Source organism: Corvus moneduloides, chromosome 3 (genome assembly GCF_009650955.1).
Source record: "Corvus moneduloides isolate bCorMon1 chromosome 3, bCorMon1.pri, whole genome shotgun sequence".
NCBI classification, from domain to species: Eukaryota; Metazoa; Chordata; class Aves; order Passeriformes; family Corvidae; genus Corvus; species Corvus moneduloides.
This window is the reverse complement of record NC_045478.1, coordinates 44,765,390-44,783,125: the sequence shown is the minus strand read 5'-3', so window position 1 is coordinate 44,783,125 and position 17,736 is coordinate 44,765,390. Positions and strand designations below refer to the sequence as shown.

At 34.6% G+C, this 17,736-nt stretch overlaps 1 protein-coding gene across 8 annotated transcripts in view; it reads right to left on the bottom strand.

Annotated features, from left to right (window-relative positions):
* GRIK2 (glutamate ionotropic receptor kainate type subunit 2) overlaps window positions 1-17,736 on the bottom strand; it is a 365,170-nt gene that overhangs the window by 170,905 nt on the left and 176,529 nt on the right. For all 8 annotated transcript variants that reach the window (XR_004238656.1, XM_032101332.1, XM_032101330.1 and 5 more), the window contains 2 exons: window positions 2,517-2,660; window positions 1,164-1,271 (listed from right to left, as the gene is read on the bottom strand). Coding sequence is in view for 7 of the 8 variants with exons in the window: in XM_032101332.1 (XP_031957223.1) it covers window positions 1,164-1,271; window positions 2,517-2,660 (252 nt within the window). In the remaining variant the exon portion in view is untranslated. The remainder of the gene's footprint in view (window positions 1-1,163; window positions 1,272-2,516; window positions 2,661-17,736) is intronic.

Genomic DNA, 17,736 nt, shown 5'->3' with positions numbered 1-17,736 from the left:
GAAATCTCATGTTGCTTTGTGGTTCCCAAATCCCGCCTAATGTTCCTAAAGCCATCTTAAATTACAAAGACTTCCTTTCCTCATTTTCAGCAGTAGTCACTTACATTCAGACTCTTCAGCTACTGCTGACTTATTTAGTTATACCATGACATCAATTCTTCCATTTCTGTTTCCAGTAAGGAAGACAGGTTGCACTGTACCTATTCTATTTGTCCACAATACTAATTTGCTTTTCAAGTCTAATCACTACTATATACTCTTTTTCCCCCTTAGGTTTCCAGAGCTCACTTCATGGGAAATTTCATAGGAGAAATCCACTGTCAGTGTTTTGCTGAGCATTTTAAAATGTAGTTTAGTTTTTGAATCACAGGTTTTCCACTGGACAACAAAAATCTTATTACCTATGTAAGTGTGTCAAGACAAGCTCACGGTTTCTGAACTTTCACAAATCTTCCCAGTAAGAGAAATATTCCAATATTAGAAAGCTAGTCTTATGAGAAGAAGTCTTGGAGAAATATGTTGCTTATGCTAGCTTCTCCATTTAGTGATTTACAGAAGAAAGGAAATGCAACTCTGAAGTATGGTCTCTTCCCTTAATTTCTGTTTTTATTTGTGCCCACAATTATCACCTTGGGACAACAGCTGATAGAACTTTATCTGAAGATGAAGGAAAACATAGTTCTTGCAGAACACTGAACACTAGATCTAAATGCAAACTACAAGGCAAGTTGCAAAACCTTTGCCTGCTGATCACAACAACGAGACACTGTAGCTTCCTGCAATAATCTCTTCATGGTAAGGTGGCTGGAGGGAAGATGATCTGATTTCAGACCGTGATGGGGTAATATAGGCAGGCAAAATATCTGTACATGCCTCCCAAAGTCTTAAGTTCAAATATAGAAAATATTAAGCTACATGGAAAGAGCATTTCCCAATTCTTTGGTCTCTCACTCCACCTCTGTACAAGAAACATTAACATCAGAATACAGCTAAACCTGTCAGGATACCAAATCTTAACTTTTTAGTACCATTTATAGAGATACTGAGTTGAGAGCAGGTACTCTGTTTTACGTAACACATGAAGTGCTATTGTAAATGTTTTTAAGGAGTAAGTTTTGTTTGGTTTTGTTTCGCACCTCCTTGGAGACAAATGTCTTACACACCTTTTCAAGACCTTCTTCCTTGAGGCTGATGACATCCAAATCAAAATCTGTCCTTAACCCATTGGTTTTGTTGAAAGTTATTCTGCCTGTGAGGCCTTCCCAGTGGGCCTATGGAGAAAGAAAAAACAATTTCTATAAATAAGTACCTCTTCCTTCTTTGTATTCCCAAAAAGGACAAACTTTACACCTGCCAAAGTGGGATCATTAATTATTCATTTCAAGTAAATAATTTACCTTGTAGCTGATTTTTGGTTTTAAATATTTTGTATTTAATTTTTCCTAATGAAATCAAACATTCCTTCAGTCTTTGTAGACATTTTTTTAAACTTTCCATGCCAGGCAATAGACTCTTCTACTGAATGAGATAAAAGGCTGTTTTGTTTTCATTCCACTATTATTCATGCATGAATTTCCACTTCTGCTTCCCTACATACCTCCCTCTCCCCAACCCTCAAGTTTCTCTGTTTCATTAATGCTGGACTTTGTTTCTTTCTCAGGAAATTTCATTCAAATAAAGTCTTGCTTTTGCAAGATGCTGATTCCCCTGAAACCACATTGAGACAGCAAAATTTAAGGTCAGTGGGCCAGCCTTCCTGAGCTTATTCCTCACTTTTAATAAAGTGCAATAGCCTCATTTCTTTATAACTGAAAATCTACCCTAGTTCTGAAACAATACAAAGGCGGAGAGGAAATGTGGGAAATAAAATTATCATCCTAGAAGGAATCAATATTGAAAAAAAAAATACGTTCCATTGCAAATAATTCTCCTCATCATAATATTTTGCATATCTAGATTGAATAACACTGCATTAGGAGTTACAGTATGAGAGACTTGAATAGTCTACACAGTTCACCTTAGCACCTTTAATCTCCTAGGTTTACTATCACTATCAGTATCTAAAGAGCATATTGGAGAATCGAGGAGATGTATAGGAATTCACCATAGAAAATGAAAAAAAAAATTTAAACCAGGAAGTAGAATTTATTCCTGGCCCCTGTGAACTTATGCCAGTATTTAGTCACTGAACTTCTCTCAACCAGTCTACAGTTTAGAGTTTTAGGTGTTTAGGTTTTTATGCCACAAATGCTCCACACAGACCCAATTATCTACAAACATAAGTTTTATTTAAAATGCAGTTATTTCACCCTTTCATATTTTTTTTGTTCCACGTAATACTTCAGGAAAACCCACTTTCAAACAAAAATGCCGTCTTGCTTGTTAAACTCTTTATACATAAGATAAGAAATTACCGTCTACTGAAAAAAAAAGAAACAAAGCAGAGTGAAAGCAAAAGGAAATGGGAATTGGGAGAAAAGAAAGCAGGGTAGCAGGATCCTTTATTAGTGACTCACCTCCTTAATGAGACTCATAAAGCGGGTCCCAAAGCGCCATGGTTTATGGCGGTTGCACTGCAGTGAACTGACCGTCATCTGTGGGAACTGCTGGACAGCCACGGACACCACATGAACTGCATCATACATTAGTGCTGCATCCGTCTGAAATGAGAACATCAGAGCCATGAGCACCAAGCAAACACAGGAGACAGGCCAGCAGAGAGAGAAGGAAACAACAAATTAGCACTGCTCATTAAGCTAAAGGGAAAAACGGTCCAACTGCTTGTGCAGCACTGTAAAATATAGCCTTTTTGCCAAGTCCTACAAGACTTATGTTGAGATCTTCAGTCATTCTCAGCTTTTCTCTTCTTAATGCTGTAAAAAGGACTCAAATAGCTACTTTTCAGGATCATGGGAGTACACTGGTATCTGATGACTCACGTTACTTTAAAAAGCAGTGCGTTAGAGAGCTATATAAATCACTGTGTGCATGGTTGATTTAAGCTGGTTATTTTCATGAGTGATGGGAAAGAAAAAGAGAAACAAGTTGACAAAACCTTAGCTATAAAGGAAAGTGTACAGGTTCAGGAAGTAATGGGGGTTTTTTTGAAATTACAGACAAGATACCATCCCAACGGTACCCAATTGATTTATTACTAACTTTTGAATGTGCATCAGTTCAAATCCCTATGGCAGAACTAATCAGTATCTTCAATAAATCAGAGGTATATTAGAATTACATCAAAATGCACTATTAATTTTAATAGTTTTCATGTCCCATCCTAAATAAATAGGCTTAGATGTAGTGTGTGCTGTGATGCTGTATTAGCACAGGACAGAGACAGCCTCTCTGTACACACTGTCATGCTGTACAAGAACGTGACATCTCTCTGCTCTTCTCTTTGACAAACAGAGGCAAGCCTCGGAACCAAAGGCACAAGAGGACCTTAGATTCAGCTGGTGGAAATCAGTGCTATGCCATCTGCTCAGCATACCTTAGAGAAAAAGGACCTATTTCCCCTTCTCATTCATGTAATTAGTGAGCTGTGAAATTAGTTCTTTAATGGATAGGAAACCTGGAGATTATTGCACTTGTCACAATACAATACAATACAATACAAAATGAGCTTATATAGTGCCTTTCATGCAAAGGCATCCCAAGGCTCTTTACAATAAAACTAAACATAAAAATGCAAAAATATTCCACCATTATAGCCCATAAGCTACTGTTAAAGAGAAAAATATATGCTCACATTTAAATGGCTCTCCCAGGGAGACGTTTCAAAATTCAAACAGAAATAAATCCTAATTTTTAAATAGCCAGTATAATAGGTTTCAATGATCTCAGACTCCAAGCAGTTTATGCAGGGGCTCCAAATCAGTCAGAAAATATTTTTGCTGCCAAATTGTTCATTATCTTCAAGGCATTAAAATGCTTTTAAGGCAAGCTGATATTTGACAAGGAGGCAGTGAAACACCAAAAAGTTGGAATGACATGCTGAGTAAGCGTCATGCAAAGTTTAATATTCTAGAAGCAAGACTTGGCAGTAGTTGAAGTCTAGACAACAGCTTTTTAAATAAACTACACAATAAGTACAACACATAAATCTGGCTCAGAAATGCAAACTGTTTTTTAAATCAATTTTACTTCTAAAACTGCAGTCCTTGTACCAATGAAGGAAAATTGAAATTGCTATGAGACTTTAGCAAAAAAAGCCCACAAAGAAGCAATCAGAATTTCAATACCAGCACCAACTGATTAATTAGATGCAAATTTGGAAGTAGAACTGCTAAGATTCGTCAGAAGGAATCAAATGGACATTATGCCAGATGCAGAACAACGTGGCTTTCTGTCAAATTCTATAAGCCACCGAGGTGGAAGCCTGTAGGATGACAAAAACACCCAAAGATGTCAAAGGCACATGATAAGCTCTGGTAGATATATATGGTGAGGCACTGGAACAGGTTCCTCAGAGATGTTGTGGATGTTCCCATAGCTGGAAGTGTTCAAGGCCGGTTTGAATGGAGCTCTGAGCAACCTGGTCCACGGCAGGCAGGGCTGGGACTAGATAATCTTTAAGGTTCATTCCAACTCCTTAACATTCTATGATTCTATGATTCTGGAAACATGTTGTCAAAATCTATTTCCTCATCAAAGACAAAGCAAATGAGGAAGAAAATGCAATAGTGTCATATCCGTAACTCAGTTGACAAGCCCTGTCCTATCAGATGGATAAACCTGAATCTGCATCTACCAGTTACTACAGTCATTATTGTCAAGTTACAAACACATCATAAAATAAGTATATCTAGATTTTCATGCAAAGACAAATATGTTGCTAAAATTCTTTAAAAAAGCCTGAACAGTTCTTTAAATGTTCTAGAAGAAAATGTCCTATGCAAACTAAAAGTAAAAAATTAACCTTGATACGTAGTATTCTTATTCTCTACTTAGTTTTGTATTAAACTGAATTGGATCATTAAAAATTTCAATGGAAGATATTGTACCGTTCATTTAATGCATAGCATGAGACAAGCTTATTCTGATGATTAGTAAAGTATGCATATACTTCACTACATTTTAGTTCTTATGTTATCTTTACCTGTATATTATCTGAATAATAGTAATACAGTAAGTAGAAGAGCTTATAATTTCCATATGCAGCTCATTTTTCTCAAGATCATCTTTGTCTTCCTACCTAGTCAGTCAACCTTTATGCTTGTGAGATAAATCCAACAACATTTTAAAGGTCAAACTGTTTATAGGGTTTTGCTTAGTGTCTGATGGTCACTAATGTATTCTGAAAAATTTTGTGCATTAATTAAAATGATGCTTAAGTTCTTTCAAGTATGACTTCCTTAGCTGCATCAAGAATGCAATGAAACTGCAAATGCTCACAAATGTATACCTGCATTTGTTTCCTAGGTGACCATGACAAAATTATTCAATAAATGCATAGAAGTGAAACACTTTCACTTTTTATTAACAAAGTCCTTGAAAAGGTATGAACACATTAAAAGAAATTCATATCAAGTCTTTAATCCATTGTGAAACTTATTTCATCATGTACATTTGTTACTGACTGGATTTCAGACCATAATATCATTTGAAATAATTCAGACAGACTGTGGTCACTGGTTTAAGTGTTAAGATGCCCGTTTCATACTGCAACAAGTTCTTCTTGCTAAGCTTGTATTTATTATTCTATTTATTTAAGTCTTCCAAGAGTTTAGAACAGAATGAGAATGTTGCATTCCTACTTGGCAAAAGGAGTGTAAATACACAAGGCGGGGCATGTTCAATAAGGAATGAATTTTCCATTGGCCTTTATAAATTATATTTTATTTCTTACACAACAGTAATAGATAGAACACCGGATGCAAACTCAGGTTGTTGGATTTGGGTTTTTTTATATATCCAGTCTGTTTGTAGTCAGGTTTATGAAGGACAGAGATGATGTAGTACAATTTGGAGAGTAAGAACAGAAGCTGTTTTACTTTAATCTAACAGCCTGAGCAAGTAGTAGATACTGGAGGTATAATGAACAGGACATCTTAACCAAATCTCCTCCCTCCCCAGCATAACTATTTTAGGGAAAAGGAACATTATTTTGGCGTCACTGCACCATAAGGATTTACAGTGGAATACTTACTCATTTCAAAACTATCAAATGTCCTATAATCTCCTTAGCCTGCTAAGCAGTACTCCTCTTTTGATAATTACTTATTCTTCTCTTTTATATTTAGTGACAATTTAACACACATAATTATTAGTTAGAAGACCTTTAATAAATGGCATATTTCACAAACAAACAAAACACTTTCATTTTTTGTTCTACAACCTGCCTTTCATTTTTCCCCATATTACTCTTATATTTTAGGTTATTTCCATTGTGAGTACAGTGAACAGATGTAGGCCTCTTTCTAGGTTTGTTTTTTTTATTATTATCACTATTTTCCTTTGAAGACTGATTTTCTTATAGAAGCTGCCTCTTCTTCCTTTCTTTTGAACAACTTAAAAAAAAATGATGTAAGAAAAGTCTGATGATACTTCAAGAAGTGAAGACTACCTACAGTTCAGGAGAGGTGTCATTACTGGCACTATTACTTTCCTTAAAGTTTTTTCTGTTTGATAAAAAATTTAAAAGTTGAGTTTAAAAATTACTGGATATAAACTACAGAAACAATGATAGGTTACATATAAAAATAAGCTAGGATTTACTTATAAGACTCTGTAGTTTCTTTATTATAGATTCTACTATTGCTTGATTTTAAGGGCTAGATCTTGAATTATGTTAGGACAATGTGATTTTAACCCACAAAACTGAGTAACTAGTAACATAAGAACATTTTCCCCCGAAGTCTCATATAACATGGTGCCAATAGTGCTAACATTACCCTACTCAAGTCACTACATATGCTTGATCAGCTACCTCCAAACTATACTTTCAAATCTGCCCTAAAAAGAGATTTTTCAAGAAGGTCCAGAACAAGAGGGTAATTTTTCTTTGTCTTTCCCAGGTGTGCTAAAGAGCATAGAAAGGAAGCATGGATAAAAAATATTACAAAGCAAACAAAAAAGCCCTTACAAACCCAATAGGAGCCATTTTATATTACAGATAGGGGCTTAAATTGTATTAGAATGAAATATCTTCAACAACCATTAGAAGAACTTCTGCACAAGCCCATCAACAAAAGACATTTCCGTTTGATGATGCCTGACAAATGCAGCATTATGCACACAAATTCCAGAGACCCAACACACTACTACTACTCACAGAAAGCTCTCCCACACTCAAGGCAATTATAACAAGTGAATGAAATTAAGAAGAAATGGCTTGCAAAACTAGTTCCTCCCCTCCTCAGCTAATAAAGTCTATTGCCCCTGAAATCATTTCACTTAATTCTCACTTGCTAACACATCCCACAAAACCATTTTGCTAAGTGAGATTTAATAAATCTCTCAGCCTGGGATTAAATTTTACTGTTTTATGAACTGTTAAATTGCATTGTATGCTTACTAATGCTCATGTTTTCTTACTTCTTGACACATTCCTAACTCCACTCTGGGGTGCAATTAAGAAAAGAGTACAGATATATTTTTTGACCCTCAAAAATGCATTCCAATAGGGAATAAGATACGAGCACCAGTAAGCTATAAATAACGTTCATCTAACTTTTTTAAAAATCAGTTAGGTTTTTTCTTCAAAATACACTAGTATTTTAAATAAGACATAGCTGCTTAAATTCTTTTTCTAACATTTAGTGGTCTAGTGAATTTTGACAGGGGTTTGGTTTACAGATATGTGTAGGCAATTTTAAGTAAAGACAAAACAAATGCAAATTATTTTCTCCCTCCTCAAAGTACTTGTTTTAACATCCAAACAAAGCAAATAGTTTATTTCATATATTATCAAATAAGACTTTACACTAACAAAAATTTTTTTGATTTGTTTTTAATCTAGAAAAAGTGAACTAGAGAGGTAAATTTATATTTTAAATTGTAATTTTTTTCTTACACAAAAAGACAAAAGAAAATAAAGGATTTCCTCTTTTGCTTCAATGCCTCCTAGTTTGATCTCCAATTCGAAGCAAAATAGCAAAGTAGAACATGAAACAATGACAAATTTTTACAAAATGCCAAGAGAAAAAAGAAATAGGAAAAGCACTCCAAATTACACTGATATGGTTGCCACACTTCCTGTCATTACATTGTCATTATATAGGAAAGAAAATGCATTCTTTTATTGACAGAATAAACACGTATTCCCTGGTATAAAATTTTGAAGTGGTAGAACCTTTTATATCTCTCAGAACATTCTTAATAATGCTATTTGGTAGAATATTTACTGTGTTAAGGACCTGAAAGTATATGAAAATTAATTAGGTGGATAGCCATTTATTGCAGCTTGGTTTTAACTTATTGCAGGTGAAACTTTCAGATAACTTGAAATTTTGTCAGAAATGGACACAGGAAATCTATTTAGCAGGTAGTTTAAACACAAGTTTCCCTGAAATAAGAACAGCGGCAGTATTTCTCCCATCTGCTTGACCTTTGATTGAAGATCTGAATTCCATTTTAGCAAATAAAATGTTAAAGATTTAGAATACAACCTGAAGTGAGTAAGAAAATTTTGAATTATTTTTTTCTGAACAGGACACTTTGTCGTTCTTAAGCAAGACCTTAAATCTTAATTATGAGAGGAAAATTTAATTTAAAGATATAACTAGTGTTAAGGAAACTTCCCTGTCTGATCATCCAGGAGCCACTCTAGCAGTCACAGTCACACCACCTGAGCTGGGACAGAAGACCCTCTGCAGCCACACCCCCCCCATTCACACAGTGAGACCAGGTTTTCTCATCAGCTCAACCCCAGCTTTCCCACAGCAGAGTCTCAGACATCCTTATCCCTTAAATAATTTAACCACGGTGTAATAATTAAATAAAAAAAAAAAAACAGCTCAAGCTGGTGCCTGCAAGCAGGGACCCAGGACAAAGGAATCCCTGGGCTTATATGCCCTCACAGTCTAAATGCTGGAAAGTCTTGGGATCATCAGCTCCTGCTGTGTCTCCCAGTGTGAGGAGATTGACAGCTGGACTAACAAACCCTTAGAATTAGACTTGAAACTAGTCAGAATTTACCCGTGAGAATATTGCAGTGAAATTTTGCAGCTTTAGTAAAACTGACAGAGAAGGCCATGAAGATAATTAATAAGAGAAGATGTTCTGGACACGAGGGGAGGATGTTCTTGTTATGGGACATTGAGAGTGTACAAGGAAGAACTTGTGGATAATATGTAGCAGCTATACTTTTGCTTGTATAGCTGATTGTTTACTGCCTGAATGGTCATTGTTTGTTAGACAGCCATGTCATTGTTTGCTAAGCAGCCAATCTTAAATTAGGCCACAGCCATTGTGAACAAGTATAAGAATAACAGTAGAGAAAATAAAAAAATCTTTCTACCTTTCTCAACTATGGATTATGACTAGTGCGGCTTTTATGTCCTCCTCAGTTACAGCCACGCCAGCGTCCAGTCACCTGGCTGGGCCACAGGTCCCCGTGTCCTTTGTTATGCAAAGGACTGGCAGTTCCAGGCCTCTTGCCTAGGACTCCTGGCCAGCCAGAGCTCAACCTGCAGCTCTCACATGGAGCTGCCTGCACTGAATGTATTTCTCAACAGTAGGAAGAAATTGAGAATATTTAGAAATGCATCTTTGGAGGCTTCAATGTCTGACTTTGATTGCATGACAGTCTGGTTTCAAAGACAGTTTCTCTACCCACTAGCATGGTTTCCTATTCTGATAGAAGGTTAAGTTGTGCCTGATTTCCTGGACTTCCTTATCAATTTCTCATTCTCACTTATTTTAAAATCAACCACTTATTTGACAAGTTATATGTCATTACCTTGTACAAGTGTTCAGGGTGGTTTGTATCTTTCCAATCACAGAAAGAGGAAAAAGCCCTCAATATAAATCTTTCAGCCTATATGGTCATCCGCACTTATCTGGAATAATGGAATAAGTACTAACAGCATGGGAGAAGAAAAAAGTAAAAAAATATATATTTCTAATTATATTTTTTTGAAATGTATTTCTTACATATTCTATTTTCTGTGATTTCACAGGATCCTGTAATGTCTCATCATGTCATAAACTCTACTAATCCAAGAATAAAATTATCTTCATTGTATTTCTTGCAATAGCAAAAGTCAACTGACAGCATAACCCTTTGCAGAATGTGCTCATAATATACAATTAAGAATGTTATGATATTTTTATTTAAGTTCTACAGTTTTATATATGTATAGGTTTACACATATCCTTAAAAAAAAAATGTTAATATTTCCAGGTGAAAGATATTTGAAGTACTTTCTCAATCTTCCTTCTGAACTTTAGAAATGATGGTATATGCTATAATATTTTTTGCAATAAAATACCTCATCATACTCTTATACACCTTAGGGACAAATAGCAAAAACCTAATTACAAGGAACAGTGGGTCATTATTTGGTCTTTGGTAGTCTATTTCCTTTCATCTGTTCTCAAGTTCAAAAAATCAATATGATTGTGATCACTGCAACTTCATCAACCACATCCACAATAAAGACCTGACTGCTACTGTCATATTGGCTCAGCATTCAAGACTTATCACAGCACATGAAAAGTCCTTCTGCACGAGCAATTCATAAGTAATTACAGAAAGATCCTACTCAGCATACACAGTGAATACTTTTGTACCTGCATGCAACAAGAAAATACACCTGGGAATGCAAATGAGAGGCATAAAGCTGGTATAATCCAGAGATTAAATGCAAATCTGATCCTAAATAGAGGGAAAACCCCACATTCTAAAGAATGAATCTCTAAATAGCCTATTTTTCTATTATCCTGCAAAAATTGTACAATGTTTGTGGATTTCAGAGTTTTCACATATTCAAATTTTGCAGGTAAAATGACAAAAATAAATGTATATTGATGATTTTGAAATGTAGATAAAAGAGTTATGAGCATTAATAATAAATCTTTTTCTCTTGTTTTAAATTTGTCTGCTCTTAGAAAGGACTAATGACGCAGACTTTAATTAATCTTCAGCAAAAAAGATGATTACAGATTATATGTACAGCATTGCAAAGTTCATGTTTGCAGAAGAAAACAAAATGTTAAGTGGTATAAAACATAACTAATCCGTGAAACAGTATGTATTTATTTCAAAATAGAATTCTGCTTTATGTCAACCTTCTCTAATTCTTTTATTAATTTATGTCCTATGGCTCTGTTCTAAATAAATAATTTTTTTTTCTTTTGAACTAACACCTCGTTAAAGTCAGTAATATCTAAAGAAAAAGGTATTAAAAGACACGCTGCTGGCCTGCAACTTAGAAAATCAATCTTTTTTTAGATTTTAAAAGTAGGTATTTTATGTGGGGATTTCTTTGTCTTTGAGATTGTTTTGAGGTTTGGAGCTTTTTGGGTTTGTTCTGCTTTGTTTGAGAAGCATATCTATTTTTTAGAATTTTTTTTCATAAATCTCTGATCAACTTGTATGCTAGATAGTCTAGATATATTACAGAAAATCAAATTGACCTTGCAATATTATTTTTTTGCTTTGCCATTGTGCCTCCACCAACTGCCTTTCGCTGTATAATTACTTTTTCACTTCAATGAAATTCTCCATTAATTAATATTTATTTCAGAAAAAAACCCCTTTTTATCATGTTATGATGCTAGTTCTAATAATCAGATTCTCATAAATTGTTGATTCCAGCTTCACAGAGTAGACACGGAATTAAATACATTGACATATTTGCATTAGACACATTTTGTTTCAATTAAAATCTGCTTACAGTAAGTTAATTTATTCACTGATTGAAAAGCTCCTTTCTGATTTGTGACACTACTTTTCTGGGCTATCTTCTAAAACTGCCCTCATAAAACCAGCTTTCATTGGATATTATTCTAATATACTAGCTCACAAAAATTTACCTAATTTAAGAACAGCTTCAAATTGTGATGGTTCAGGAAAAGCTGAGTAACTTTTAATGGGATCCTCAATGGCTAATGAAGACAGGTACCTTGACACTGAAAGCTTATTGGAAATTTTAGGTACTTTGATATCCTTGCATAGCAAGTTCAAAACATTAAAAGTACATTAAAAATAGGGCTACAAATAAACAAAGTAAGATAAAGAAGTATTGTATGTGTGGGTTTTATGTATACAAAATTTCCAAAACTGACAATTTACTTGTAGAAATTCAGTGCTAGAAGGAATACAGGCTTATTAATCAGAGCAGCTCAAACGGCTATTGCTATCATGTTAGACATAGACACTCTTCTGGTGAATATAAGAACCAACCACAATTTTTCTGGTGATCAGATTTTTTTAATATGTATTTGAATCTTGGTATGTTCAATAAAATTTGCAGCAATATACAGAATTCAAACTCACACAGAAATCCATCCTGAAAATTTTGGAACTCTCTCTAAGCACAGTCCACTTTCAATGGGATATTTCTATCATAAAGCCAACTGATAGTATATAATTTTCATAATTACTAAACCAAAAATAGGAACTAGAAACACTGAATATTCTTCCAGCTTTTTCAATACTCCATCAGGATTCCATCCATCAGGGTAACAGTCAAATTTTTTCACTGCATCTAAATCTACATTTAAAAATAAAAATGTGCCCAAGCTTATGCAGAAGTTTTAAGAATTTCTCTGCATGTCTGACTAATCTGGTGAGAATTTATTTTTCCTGAAACTTACATATACCTCTTAACTATGCTTAAGCAAGATTTAAAAACATATTTTTCATATCTTTTATCTTATTTTTCAGAACATTGTACATGTCTGAAACTTCAGTCTGTAAGAAAGAAGAAAGAAGAGAAAGAAAATTGAGGAAATATAGAAGTATTTAGCCTCAGTGTCACAAGGATTTCTAGTTTTCTCATTCACACTCACAAAACTCTCCTAGCCAAATGGCCTTTGACAGATAAAGCAATATATTAGTCTTGTCTCTAAAACTAAATGGAAGAGATTATTGATCGGGTATGGAAAACTTACAGGAAATAATATAATATTTTTTTGACCCCTGGATAGGGAGTGAGCTCAAAATATAGTGTCACAAAATTAAAATCACAAAGGGTCACGTTTCACCTAGATGCCCAATGTTATGGTGTTATCGAAACAGATTGTTTTGCAAAGAATCCTAAACAGAAATAAACCCACTCAGGCTAAAAATTTTATCATCTTATTTTCTTCATCTCCTATTTCCTATAAAAAGTTTCATGGACAGTAGAATGATGCATATTCATAGAATGAAAATTGTTTCTCCTGAAGTTGTTAATCTAAGATGTTAACTTCTGCACTTGATAAAAAAATTCCAGATATCACAGAGTGAAGTAAATGTCACGGTTGTTTAGAAAAGCCTTTCCTGACTGGTCATGAATAACTTGAGGCAGCAGGCAGCATAGAAATGATATCTGCAAGACAGTAGTTTCTTAATTTTAATGTAGTTATCTATTTCATCACATATTCTAGGGAAGGCCTGAGTAATCTAAAGCTCAAAAGGTAGATATTTCAAAGTCTCAAAATTATTAGCAGTTGATTTCTTCACAATTCTTAATCTAATATTTAATGAAAAGTGTAACAAAAAATTATCCAGTTATAAAAATCACAAAAAGTCTTTGAATTTCAAGGAGGTACAACTATTTCCAATTTTTCAGAAAGAAAGCAATGTAAGAGAATTATTTCTGCAGAGACTTCTCTTACTGCATGAGACCTTTCTCAAAGACTGCATGAGTTCTTTATATTAAAATATCTGAGAAGAACCAGTCTATCCATACAGTGCAGTAATTCAAGAATCTCAATCTCACAGAGCTGTAGTTCACCAAAAACACTGACACAGGAACAGTGAAATTTGACACCAGAGCCATTAGTAGGACAAGGCTGCCAAAGCATAGGTAGGAAGCACTTTTTAATTACTTCTCAATTCTCGTAACTTCTTATTATATTTTCCATAGAACCGCTGACTTTCTAAATGATGTGGAACAGTTTTCCTCTTGCAAGTGTCCTTCCACAAGGAAGTTGATGTGTAAGAGTCTGCTTCCATAAACATGTAGCTAAATTAATTTGATTCAAAGCCAAATGCTTTTAACAGGCTTGTTTTGATATTTTAAACAAGTGTTAAAACGATATTTACTTTCCTTTATATGGATTTCTCTATGTCTATTTTTGCTTTAGTCTGCCACCAAAACAAAAACAACACTTGCCCACTCATTTCCCTCTCATTAAGATTTGTTCTCACAATAATTTTTGAAGGCTTCATTACTGTGAAATACTTGCCACAGATTTTAATTTTGAACAGCAGCAAGCTTTTGAAGTGACTCTCCTGATGTGTGACACCACAGAGCAGTGCTCTGGTGCACATCATGAAAAGGTCTCATAATGCATGAACGAGGCTCTCTTAAAATAAAATTCACTGAAATATGTGATTGAGGGCTATACTTTATGTGCTCCATCTGCTAATTGGCTTTGTCCAAAGGAATGGACTAGCAAGGGACTGAAGCAAAGTAGCTGGAAATAGAAGAGTGTGAAATAAGAAGTGTCAGGTTTTTGGCACCAAGAGCTTTGCTTTATGAGGTTGCCTCCAATGGGCCTTTTCTCTTGCTATTGTAGCCATGCCATAGCTAAATTCCAGTGATCACTTGAGAAAATCTGGTGCCATCTTCAGGTTTATTCTCTTTTGTTATTATTCTGAAAATATTAGTCTTATCTTCACTCCATCTCTAATTCAAGTGTGCAAATCCTGACCCTGTTTACTCAAAGAAAGAAAACAAACCTCTGATTTGAAACAAAGAAAGACTTTCTGCCCTGAAAGGATGGTGGCTACTCATTTAAAGTATGAGGAAATTAAAAATATGAAGCATTTTCATCTCTACAAATATGAAGAATGGAGAAGCAATGTGTATATGCAATTTATTTATAGTAGATAATAGCTTTTTATAGTGGTCAATATAAGGCTGGGTTGAAAGCCATTTGTCAGACTGTACAAAAGCAAAAGAATTGAGGATGGGAATGGTTGCCTTTGGCTCTGTTAAAAACCAGTTATCAATCTTCATCTAAGTCTTCAAGGAGCTTCTCTGAAGTGAGCAATCGATACTGCATTGGCCACAATAGCTCATTTAATTATTTTCATCCTAAATATCCTGTCAGCAGGGGGAAGTCTTCCTGATTTTAATTAATTTTGAGACCATTGATTTTTTTGCCTTTTCCTTTCCTGTGGTTACACACGCAGACACAAAGGCACAGACACACACTTTTAGCCTGCAGGCTATGTAAGATGTATGACAAGTCCTTGGTGAAAACCCTGCATATAACTCTAGTATACCTAGATGACATGCAGCTTTACTTTTAAGCTTTTAAATTTTTAACCTTCAACTGCTGCAAATGAGCCTCTGGCATCTAAATGTAGTTGGGCAAAACAGTAAATTGAAAAGCATGTTTGCTGAATAGCTTTCAATTAAAGAATCCTTAAATCAATAGGCAGTAAGGATATCACAGCCACAAGCCTGCTAAAAGTTACAGAGAATCACAAAGACAGAAAATGGAAGTCAGGGAACTGAAAATAGTAGTGGAAATCATGAACTTACATTATATTTGTAAATAAATAAAGATGTTGTATTGATGGATGTCATTAACACTCAAAATAAAAATGTTTCAGGCTCTAGAGTGCTGTGTCACATTTCCCCTATGTTAAATAGTAGAAACAAACAAGACAGAATGCAAGTCATTCAGAGCAGTCTTAAAATTTGTAAAAGACAAGCTCACAACAGAAGTTAAAGAAAAAAGGTCTAGTCTATATACCTTAAGAGAATAATGCATCTTCTACATGAGAATGCTTGCTTCCCATTCTCAGAGAAAACTGTTAACCCTGTAAATCCCTACATTGTAAATTGATGAGATGACTGCTCTCAGGGCCCCCAGCATAAGCCTGGAAATCAGGAAATGGCACTCAGATAGAAGTCCACTTTTTCCCTTAGAATAACATTAGTACTTCTGTCTAAAAAGTGATGACAATCAGGTAACAACTTTTGAACCCAAAAAAAGGTTTAATTGCTACTTGGTCTATGTACAGAGCTACCTGTATTAGGGATACTCCTGCATAAGGAAACAGGCTTATTAAGGAAAAGGAAGTTTCCACTAAAAAAACCACTCAAGTAAAAATATGAATAGCTGAAAAATTGTGTATCTGGTGTTGAAGAGATCAGATGGATTCATTTCAATTATATGTATAGCTTGTAATCTCATTTGTGCCACTTCCACCTTTTCAGGGAAAAGAGAGGGAAAAAACCACCAATCTGTAGTAAATAAATTGGCAGCTATACTAATGGAGAATAATTAAAATCTACAAGCATTCTAGAGTTCAAAACCTCTTCATTCCTAGCCCCACTGCCAGAGATGACATTTTATTTGTAGCTAATAATAAAGCAGTTATATATGATTATTCTTATTTAACATGGCATGGAATAATTGTGGAACTACTTACTTTTATAAAAAGAATATAATTTCATAAGATGCCAGTACATCAGAAACAAGGGGAAGTGACACATTCTGTTTTAATGCCACTGTAAAAGGGACAGAATTTTCTGGATCAACGAATGTCAGAAAAGATTCAGTATTGCAGAAGAGAAATTAAAGCAACATTAAAGGGATACATAATATCATTAATTATCCTGCTTCTAGTTGCAGTCTTGAAAAGAGAGGCTGCTCCCAAGTAGAGCAGCCAGTTATAAATGTTTTCCATCAACGTTCTTAGCTTAGACCTTGGACAGTGTTTCCATGTGCAGCTCTCCATAACAAAATGGTTTTCTCCACTATCTTTCTCTGAAAATGATAAAAATTGCCTCTAGAATGAACCCAGTAATTTCTTTCTCAAATCCCATGAAGCTTAAATACATTTAGTTTAAATCTGAGAAGCAGGCGGTGTTAATTGTTTTTTCTTTACAAATTTAAAAAAAAAAAAAAGAGCATTTAATATTATTTCAGTTGGTTAAAATCTGAACAAAATTAATAGATTAAAATACTGGTAAAATGTCATCACTATATTCTCCTTGGATGAGTTACTGCTGTCTAAATAGCTGTGTATTAAAATTCTGAGAAAGTTGCTTTCTCTGCCACAATCCATTAAGCAGTGTATAGCATTAACACAACTGAAAGAATTTGGAAAGTAGATGTTTGTTTGAAAAATGAAAGGTGGGAAAAATAAAACCAGGAAGCAGTTCTGTACTTCAGAGACAAATGCAGTTCCTCTCACAGATGTTCCTCAGGGAAAAAAACAGCAGCAGCTAGGCCAAGTCAAGAAAGCTCCCTGAGAAGAAAAGCAAGATAGTAAAGTACTCTACCCCATGCTCACCTTCCTCTGGGAACTGTTATCTTGCTCAAACAAATCCAACTCACTAAAACTGACAGTTGTGGACTGCTCTTATTCTTAAAGGATTAACATTAGGGAAAAAATATGAAGTCAAAGTATCTTTCAAGATGCAAACTAACTGAGAGACTATCTAATCACTGCTGCTAAAGAAGGAAGTATTTGCTGAGACTCCAGTCTCTTTTTCTTGTGCATGACTGGCACAAGAGATCTGCTGAGAGACTGCTTTTTCAAGATGGTTTAAATTCTTAAGAAGAAAAAAAATAGGAAACTGAGCCATCAAATTATCCTTAGAGAGTAGTAAATAT